The sequence below is a fragment of the Arachis hypogaea genome, chromosome 4, assembly GCF_003086295.3.
Source record: "Arachis hypogaea cultivar Tifrunner chromosome 4, arahy.Tifrunner.gnm2.J5K5, whole genome shotgun sequence".
NCBI lineage: Eukaryota > Viridiplantae > Streptophyta > Magnoliopsida > Fabales > Fabaceae > Arachis > Arachis hypogaea.
The window spans coordinates 80034369-80045040 of NC_092039.1; the positions used below are offsets into that span (position 1 = coordinate 80034369).

The 10672-nt window shown below is 32.7% G+C and overlaps 1 protein-coding gene across 6 annotated transcripts; it reads right to left on the minus strand.

The window, feature by feature from the left end:
* Window positions 1–5500: 5500 nt before the first annotated feature.
* LOC112796874 (serine/threonine-protein phosphatase 7 long form homolog) lies at window positions 5501–9549 on the minus strand. 6 transcript variants are annotated; one of them, XM_072235664.1, is made up of 6 exons: window positions 8887–9549; window positions 8624–8688; window positions 7114–7304; window positions 7004–7039; window positions 5911–6861; window positions 5501–5761 (listed from the first exon to the last, which is right to left on the minus strand). In XM_072235664.1, the coding sequence occupies exons 1-5, from the start codon at window positions 8912–8914 to the stop codon at window positions 6816–6818; spliced, it is 366 nt and encodes a 121-aa protein (XP_072091765.1). In that variant the 5' UTR covers window positions 8915–9549; the 3' UTR covers window positions 5501–5761; window positions 5911–6815. The 6 variants fall into 6 exon arrangements, 2 of the variants coding, with proteins under 2 accessions (XP_072091765.1, XP_072091763.1); XM_072235662.1 differs by having other exon boundaries at window positions 6949–7039; XR_003199438.3 differs by lacking the exon at window positions 7114–7304.
* Window positions 9550–10672: the final 1123 nt, after the last annotated feature.

Consider the following 10672-nt stretch of genomic DNA (forward strand, 5'->3'; position numbering starts at 1 on the left):
AGAGTGAGATTTTTATTTTTTAATTTTTGAATTTTATATTATATACGTATATATATACGATGATTGAAAATAGTGGTTGAAAGTAATGTGTATATAGCACAACGGCTCATTTTTTTGTTATTAGAGCCATGTATGTGTTGTGCTGTGTTATGGAGTATGGAGGTGCTAGACCAATATGTGGGACACCTTTTTCTCAGCTGTTCTATAAACAAGTTAGACTATGTGACTTATATTTGAAAGAAAATTTGATGGGCAAATTGGATGGTCTGATTTGCAAGGAGGAAACTTTCAAATTTTGGACGAAGCAAATCGGACCGTCCGTGTTGTATGTATAGTTAATTTTTTTTATAATATGAAAATCAATTCGGATGGTCCGAATTGATTATTATATATTTTTTTGAACGAGTTAAAACAACTCGCTGGGTCCAATTTATGCAGATATAGGTATATAAAAATGTGTAACTCATAACCAAGTTAGCAGATACCGTCTTCTTCTTCGTCTTGTTCTTCTGCTTTCTTCCACTTGTATTTCTCTCTTCTTTGCTATGAGGCAAAAAAAAATAATAGTGAAGTTTCTGTTTCTGTTTAGATTGGTGAGAGAAATGGATGAAAGAGTTCTTTTAAAAGTGTATTATTTTGGTCAGATTTTGTTATAAACATCTGAAGGAGTAAAATTTATTTGTGAAAATTCGTTAGATGTTGTTATTCCCTTCACAATCTCATTTGAAGAGCTCAAATATGTGATTTGTGAAAAGATAGATTCTGCAATGTCAAGGAGAATATCATGTATTTTATACAGATATTCCATACCAGTATTTGATGGATTCGTTCAATTTCAAACCAAATATATAACCGACGAAGTGAGTATGTGATGTGTGGAAAACAATCCAACATAAAACTCACCGGCAAGTGTATCGGGTCGCATCAAGTAGTAATTACTCACATGAGTGAGGTTGATCCCACAGGGATTGAAGGATTGAGCAATTTTAGTTAGGTGGTTGATTTAGTCAAGCAAATAAGTGTTGATTTGAGTGATTTGTATTCAACAGAAGCTAAATTGCATGAAATTTAAAGGGAGATGGGGAATTGACAGTAAATTAAAGAACAGAAGAAGTAAAAGAGCTAAATCTTAAAGAACAAGTAATGTAAATAACTGAAACTTAGATTGCAAGAAACGTAAATGGAAGAATCTTAGAGTACAAGAAATATAAAATTGCTAAAAGAGTAAAAGGATCTGAGAGTTGGGATTTTAAAATTAAACAAGAGAATGTAAATAGTAATCAATCAGAGAAGTAAAAGATTAATTGAAATGCAGCAGATCTCAAACAGAAAAGAAAAATTACTTGAAGAAACAATACAAAAAGTGAATTCAACTCAATTGTAAAATCTAAAAGAGAAGTTGAAGATCTCAGGGGCTGAATGAGACTAGAAAATAAGTCTAGATCTCAATTTCTTCCTTGATCCAACAGAGAATAATTGCAGAAGAAATAGAGATGAAAGTAGTAAAGAGAACTTAGATCCAAATCATAATTCCTTGAAATTATGCAGAAAGTAAATAAAGAGATATCTCAGATCAAGAGTGAAACAGAATTCTTTCAATTCTCAATCCAAGATTCAAAACAAAGAGTGAAGAGTGTAGAAGTAAGAACAAAGAAGAAGAGAATTCAATTCTCAATCCCAATTCCCAAACCCAAAGCTAGAATCTAAAATGAGCTCAAAAATGAAAAATGAAAAAGTAAAAGTGTCAAAAGGTATTCTCTAAATCAAACTAACTTCTATTTATACACTTCCTATTTTTGAATTTCAGAATTTGGAGTGGGCTTGTCAAATTTGGTGAAGACTTGGATCCAATTTGGCCTTTGGTTGCAAAATGGTTCATAGAGCACCTTCCAGGGGAGCGCTCCGTGAAAAGATTAAGTGCAGCGCCCTTTGCCTTGTGTCAATCCCATTTCCAAGCATTCCTCATAGCGCTACATGAAAAGATTTAGCGCAGCGCCCCTTTTGCTTGCATAAGGCTCCAAATTCGAATCCTGGTGAGTGCATTTTGTGGCCAATTTCCTTTTGTGAAGAGTAGCGCTTCCCTTGGTTCCCATTTTGAACCATAGCTGCCATTTGAGTGCTTTCTTGCTTGGTGTAGCGCTTCTCCATCCCTCCATGTGCTTGGTTTAAATCCTGGCTCCATCTTCCTTTGATGTAGTGCTTTGTTTTTATTTTGGGAAAGAGCACGATAAAGTGAAAGCATTTCACGTAGCGCTCTCTCCATTTTAAGCGCTGGCCTTGTTTGGTCCTTGTAGCGCTACAAGAAAAAGCACAGGGCCAAGTTAGAAAGCGCTATGCCTTGAGCGCTTGCCTTGGGCGCTTGCCTTGGCCTTGTTTAGTTTGATGCTAGGTCTTGGCGCTAAATTAAAGAGCGTTGTGCTAAATCTTTAAGCGCTATGGCCCTTGTTCCTTTGCTGAACGCCACGCTTTTGTGCCTTGGGTCACGCTTTTCAAAGCGTGGCCTAAGGTCCAAAGTGTTCTCTAAGATTCCTTTTTCCTTTTTTTCATCATTTCTTCACCTACAAGTAATCAAAACAACCAATCAAAGCATTACCAAATTTAAAAGGTCTATAAATCATTCAAAAACCAATTAATTCTAGCTTAAACCTTATGATTTTGTGTCAAATACAGGATGGTTGATTGATTTAACATAACCATGCAATTCCACTCCAAATTACTTACTTACAATGCAAAAAAGTGCATAAAACCTAATGAAACAAGTGAAGAATGCTTGAAAAGCTAGGATGACTTGTCATCAGTATGCAGGAGATGTTTTCAATATATATTGAAAGTCGTGCCCAAATGTTGTTCATCAAGCTGTACATTGAATTCGAACAATCTGAGACCGACCGAAATATTGTACGGAAAGATTACAATAGTGACAGTGAGAAAGAGTTTGAAAGCAATTATGAAGTTGTTGATCCAAATGGAGATGAAGATCAAGGTGACAGTACTATGGCTCAAAATGTGACAGACGTGGCAAATGCACTGACAAACGAAGTGCTGTTTGAAGAGCCATCTTTCATGCAAGTGTTGGATTTGGATGTCATGCATGCTTCGGAGTTTCCAGAATATATGAGCGCCGGTAAGTAATTGCCTATATTTATAAGACGAATTAGAATTCTGTAATAATTTATATTGATTGATGGACGAAATAGTTAAGTGACATGTGAAAATATATTCAATTAGCATTTGTTTATGTGTTTATGTAGTTAAGTTTGGGATAATAATATTTTTTGTTAGTTATTGATGTAGTTAAATATTAATTAGTATTTATTAATCAATATTTATTTATGTTTTTATGTTTTCTTTTTTTGTTAAGATTGAGATAATAACCTGATGTAAAGTTTATTTATATCATCATTGATGTATTGAGTGTTGATTTACCTTTAATTTTGATTATTAAATTTTCGTATTGTTGCCGTCGTGGCCAAAATTCCCCTTGTTGCAGATGGTAAATTTGCTGTGGGAATGGAATTCAGTTCAAGGAAAGCTGTTATTAAGGCGATAAAAGAGTATGCCATCCGAAGAAGTGTAGACTACCGGGTGTATGAGTCGAAGCTGTTGACATTTTATGCCAAGTGTACACAGTATTGGGAGGGGTGTGATTGGCTTATCAGGGTTAGCATGATCAGCAGAAAGTACTATTGGGTTATAAGGAGGTATTGCAGTCACACTTGTACCAGACACCATTTTTCAAGATCATTCAAAGCTGGATTTGAACACAATTGCAGAAGCAATAAAGCCGTAGGTTGAGGCTGACCCCTCGTTAAAGGTAAAATCAGTTATTGCAAAAGTGCAATTGTAGTTCAACTACACCATCAATTATCGGAAAGCATGGCTGACTAAGCAAAAGTCAGTAGAAAAAATATTTGGAGGTTGGTAAGCATCGTACGAAGCATTATCAATATGGTTTGAGGCCATGCGTCATAAGGAGCCATCAGCTATCGTTCATTTTGAGACTATGCCTGCATATCAAGGCGATGACTTGGTAAGTGATATCAGGTATTGCATCGAGTCTTTGAGTTATTACCCCTGCATTAGAGCATTCAGACATTGTAAGCCAGTTGTCCAAGTGGATGAGACTTACTTGTACGGAAAGTATAAAGGTTGTTTGTAAGTGGCAGTTTCACAGGATGGTAACAATAATATTGTCCCATTTGCATTTGCTATTGTGGAGGGAGAGACTTCTGATGCGTGACAATTTTTTTTTAGTAACCTACAACAACATGTTGTGACTCGGGATGGTATGGGACTGATATCCCACCGACACGAATCCATCAATGCAGTTGTGGCTCGCAGTAACGGAGCTTGGTCACCTCCTAGAGCTTTCCACATGTTTTACATCAGGCATATAGAGTCGAATGTAGGATAACATTGAGTAATTTGAAGTTTGTTATCAACAGAGTTACCTTCAATAAGTGTTTGTTAACCCTTTTTTGTTTTTTGTTACTATGTAGGATATTCGAAGACGATGCACGAGTACGAAGTGTGTTACCAGCGGTTACGAGAATGGAATAAGGCTTACACTAACTGGTTAAACCAAATCTTCCGCGAATAGTATGCATTGGCATTTTATGGTGGATACCGATGGGATCACATGACGATGAATCTAGTCGAATGCATCAACTCTGTCTTGAAGGGTGCATGCAATCTCCCCATTACTGCACTTGTCAAAGCAACATTCTACAAGTTTAACGAGTTGTTCACATGAAAAAGAGTCGAGGCGGAGACTCGGATTAATGCTGGCTATATTTTTTCTAAGCTTGTGACCTCAAAATTGCATGCAAACCAACTTGCATCAAGAAACATCCAGGTTAATTGATTCGACAGGGAGAATGACGTCTTTGAAGTGCGTGAGATGCCAAGTGGGCTGGAGTATACCGTCGACTTTCGTTGGCACCGATGTGACTGTGGTGAGTTCCAGCTGGACCAGATTTCGTATCGACATGTGTTTGCATGTTGTGCAAATCAACGACTGGATTGACAAGTGTATGTGCATGACGTGTATAAGATGGACCAAGTTCGACGGGTTTACCAAGCTAGGTTTTATCCACTGGGGAATCCTACTACATGGCTTGCATACAATGAGCCACAATTCGTACCGAATCTGTACCTAAAACGTGTTACCAAAGGTCCCCTAGGATGACGCGCTTCTTGAACGAGATGGACACGCGAATGCTACATCATCCACCGCAGTGTAGGCAATGTGGAGTTGAAAGACACAACCATAGTAAATGCCGTCAGTCAGTTGGTGTAAGTGCCAAAAATAATGCTCGTTAGAATTATATATTATGTTATTTGAAACCTTGTAGCTTATATCAATCTACTCTATGACAAATGCGACTTTAGAATAATATATTATGCTATTTGAAACCTTGTAGCTTATATCAATCAACTCTATGACAAATGCGACTTTAGAATTATATATTATGCAATCCATCCAAAAAAATTAACGACATTTGAAACATTATAACTTGATACATAATAATTGATACATAGAACAGTTAATTCATACATAGAAAAATTAAGTGATACATAGACATGTTAACTAGACAACATCTACTTTCTCATTACCCACTTTACATCTTTCACAAGATTCATGTATTTTTTTAATGACTTTTTTGAACACAGACGGAGTGAATCGATTAGCGCTACGACAAGGCAGATCAACCCCTGAGATGGTACCCTTTGCTTGTCTCATCTGGAGTGCGTGCCTCACCTGTAACAATTTAATTAGACAGACAATCCTAACATGAATATAATTACATCAACTGAGGAAACAAGTATATGATATAATTAAACCAACAGAGATACCACATATGAATATACAATAATGAATTGACCAAACAAGTAAAGTAATAATAGGACCTGCATCATCACCATCGTCAAATGCATCATTACGGGATTCTTCATCCTCGTCCATGTCCTCATCTTCATCATTACTAGATACTCATCAGTCTTTTGCTCAAGTGTCTCAGCATTTTCTTCAATTAGACTCATTAAAACACAATTAGAGTTTTGACTATTAAGAACTCATTGACCACCACCACTCCTACTAGAATCACCAGATACCAACCCTCCAGAAGCATATGAAGAAGTACGGCATGGATGCCTCGCGTCTAAAGAATACCTACCTACCATGATGTCAGGCTGATGACCATATTGTGATTGGCTTACATCGGTTGCCATGAACACAAGCAACTGACTAAAAAAACCTCCATCTCTTGAGTCAAACTATGGCACACTCCAATACTGCTGATGTATTTGGTATGATGAGGTAAATTGTATTTGAGGTACATATTGTTCTTGTGGAGGTAGAGGTGGAGGTGGAGGTGGCAGTGACTGTGACTCCTGTTCTTCATTTTCTTCATTCTCTTAAACCACATCATCCATAATCTGATCACCCTTATCATTCTCTTAAACCACAAAATTCTACAAATTCAAATGGTTGTCATATTTTGTATGGAACTAGAGCCTGTAAATATCTAAGAGATGTTGTAGACCATCAAACTCAATCAGAACGTGAATATATCTATTTATCCACTGCATCACCCAAAATGAATGATTTGTGGCTATGGCCCAATTAAGATCCTTAGGACTAGTCAGGACTTCTCCGTGTGCCTTGTTTAAATTCCGTTTCTGATGAGGAACTCCCTGAATAAAATCAAATTGTCGCCTATACCAATCAGTTGCATGTCACTCAATACATTCAAAAAATACCAACGGCACCGTAGCACTCCAAACTACCGAGTGCATGTAGATGTCTGCAGCAATTATATCTGGATCCACACGATCCACAGCATAAGCAACCCACACAAACTGGAAAAAATAAACGAGACTTATTATTACAATCCGAATAAGAATAACACTAAACCCAAACCAAATACTTCTTTAATGAAAATATACATGGTCTTCCTGAAGATAATCCAAACCCTTTCTAAAGTGAGCAAGCATAAGATACCTAAAGCGTCGGTCTCCACGCTCCCAGTTACGCCACCTAATATGACTTATTTCATTAACAGAACTAAATTCTAAATACGAAGATACGGAGTAAATATAAGATAATGTTACCTATTTACAAACGAAAAACTACGGGATTTCCTAGAAACCGGTGCTAGATATGGCAGGCAAATCCAAACCCAAACGAACAACAGTGTTAGCGGACCATTAATCTCTTTACAGTCAAAACGAAATGCCCTGCATAACGCCCTATACAGATGTGCGAGGCATGCCGATCTCCAACTGTATTGTCCGATAATTATCTAGAACAACCAATTTATCCAAGAAATTATTTCTAACTTACCACTAATAATAATAAATAATAGATACTTCCAATTTCTATCTAACTAATGTTTCACTTTAATATTAAAACCTCACTTACAACAACATATTCATGTCAATTAAAAACCTAACAGTAAACAAATAATTATTATCAAAAAACAAATACATTATTATATTTTACAAAACCTAATTATTGATCAAAATCAGCAACATTAATCCAAAAATGTATTTTTTAAACATATAGTTTTTACTAAAATTATTACACAATTTTAAACATGTACGTTTTACTAATCTATCATATTAGTCTAACTCATACGTTAACATTGATTAAAATATTCTCTAACTATATTTATATATATTTCTAACTATTATTTAAACATATATTCTTAATTTTCAAAAAACGTCACTAATATATGTTCCTAATTTAAACTACTAACAACAACTATAATTAAATTTCTAATAATAATAATAATAATAATAATAATAATAATAATAATGTCACTAATTCCTAAGTTGAACTACATACAATAACAATTATAATTAAATTTCTAACAACAATTATAATTCTAAATTAATAATAATAATAATAATAATAATAATAATCTCACTGATATATGTTTTTAGGTTGAACTAATAAAAACAATAATTATAATTAAATTTCTAACAATAACAATTATAACTTTGAAATAATAATAATAATAATAAAATTTTAAGTTGAACTACTAACAACAATAATTATAATTAAATTTTTTATAATAATAATTATAATTCTAAAATATCAAAAAATAATTTAATAAATAAACTTAAATAATCACGATAATTGAGATATTTTATAATAAGAAATTCAGGATGATCAATATTTTTGAATTTTTGTTTCTTTAACAATTTAGTTTTTTTTCAAAAACTGATGGAAAAAAAGAAGAATTAGACAAAAGAGAAGAAGGAAGAATGGTTGCTGGATGAGATGGAGATAAAACTCATTTCGAAAGGTGGGTATGCATATAATAAAGAGGTATGTTAGGGTTAAAAACACCGTTGCGACATGTGACGAGGGAGGAATAATTCGAACTGTTCGTTTTGTGCCATGAAATCGGACCATCCGATTAATCTGGAAGAACTCGCACCGTTTTGATTAGTAGCTCCCTAATACCACACTCTGATAAAACACGCATGTTCTCCATATCGCTGTCCTATACAAATCTCCTCTCCATATGAAAATTAAAAAGCGTAGCACAACCCATAATATATAAATGTCTTAACCTCATATAAAATATATATATAAATAATACAATTTTCTTACCGGATGTCTAGCCATATACCAATAAAATCGCTTAATCAATAGAATCACAGTCGTAAGAATATTCCCTGAACGTTAAAAATAGAGCAGAAATGAGTGAAACAAAAAAGTAATTATTAAAAAAATTAGATAATAACATATATGCAACTTTTACCGTCATTTGATTCATTTGTATCATAAAAAAAATATAACTCAATGAATCATAACACAGGTTCTAGTGACACAATCAATTACAAAAGATGATGATTGAAAAATAGCAGTAGTACCTTTATGACGAGTAGAATGAAGCTGCATAAGCCCATTCCTTTGAATCTCCGGCGAAAGTGGAAGCTCTTTTTAGTTGCAACGCTTTTTAAGAAGATCAAAACAGTTTTCTCCAAAGAAACCGTAGTGCAGTGGATGAAGAGAAGGGAAAACAGAACCGGATGATGATGAATAAGAGAACAGATCAGAGAAAAAATTTGAGCTAACTAACTTTACAGATCCTGGTATTCCAGATGAATCTAACGCATAAAAATGGTTGCTTTAGCAAAATCACTATATGAAACAGGATGGCATGAAAAAAAAAATTGAACATGAGAAGAAGAGCATGATAGCTCATAACAAGAGAGAGGCGATGCAGATCTTGTGTTCATTCATGGCTAATCACGATCTTTTTTCAAAGTAGTCTTTTCCTGTTGAAAGATTCTACTGTTGGAAGCCAAGAGGAATCTGAGAAATAATATCAAAAGTTAATACGGAGAACAAGGAGGTAAGAACTAAACGAGCGATTAAATATATTTGACCTAAAATATTTATTTTTAAAAAAAAATAAAAAATTTTAAACCAAATACATATTAAAAATTTTCAAAATCATCTAATATAAACATTCAAATTTTCATATCAAAATAATATCTGAAATTCTACTAAACATCTGAATGTAGAAAGTCTATGTTGAAAGCTAAAGCTAAAATTTTGTCCGATCATTTATATTAAATTAAATATTCAAAATTAATAAATCTTAAATTTAACAAATTTAAAAAATTTTAAAATGCTAAAAAAAATTAAAATTATACACAAAAATATCTAAATAAATTTAAGTTCTATTTATTTTAAACAAGCATAATACACGATAAAGACATTTTAAATTTTATTAATTATAACTAAATATAATATAAAAACAAAAAAATTATGTCTTTTTAAACTGAAATTCTAAATTTTAATTCTAATTCTAATTCTAATTCTAATGTTCGACTACAATTAAAAAAAAATAACCAAGGCGGCCGAAGAAAGAAAAACTTACCTAGGAACATTTTGAGACGAAAAACAATTTATTTAATTAGATATTCAGTTAATTTTTTTATTTTTCTATAAAATAAAATTTAAAATTTAATAAAAAAAAAACATTAAATAAAAATATTTTAAAAATTAATTAAATTCAAGTATTCATATATAAAATTCTTGATTTTAAATGTACCGGTTCAATATTACATATATAAATTAATAAATAATAAACTACATATCTCTTATCCTGAAGATTGTGTCAGAAAATCTTATCCATGCGTAAAAAGTAAAAGTTTCACGTGATGATAAGTTGATTAATTCTTATTTATTTTATTGAATTTCAGACGTTTGGTCTAAGGGTTTATCTTTGCTTTTTCTTCTTCTCATTTATCATTTCCGAGGGAACGTGCGCGTTCTTTGCCACCACCGTCCACCAATACGTGACATTTACCTCAATCCATATAATAGTACCAACACAGATAATGAAATTTAAATATAATATAATAATAGTTATTGTTATCATACCTCAAATTATATACTGAGTAGTAATTTTGATATTTGATTTTTAAATTTTGTTTATGTTTTTTATTTTTTTAAATATTAATTTAAATGTATTAGTTTTTAAAAGAATAATATGCTATTCTTAAATAGATAATTTTAAATTATATGTTACATCTAGTTGTACATTAATTAGTGAGTTAAAATTATTCATCTTTTCTATTATTTTAAAATTGTTTATCTTTTCTATTATTTAAAAGGTCCATCTTTTATATTATTTAAAATCTTTCA

Coding starts and splice junctions, on each gene's coding strand:
- LOC112796874 (XM_072235662.1), bottom strand. CDS start 8,914: ATGCAGCTTCATTCTACTCGTCATAAAG. Junction 8,689..8,886: donor TCATTCTACTCGTCATAAAG/GTACTACTGCTA, acceptor TTTAACGTTCAG/GGAATATTCTTACGACTGTG. Junction 6,862..6,948: donor ATTATCTTCAGGAAGACCAT/GTATATTTTCAT, acceptor TATTTTTTCCAG/TTTGTGTGGGTTGCTTATGC.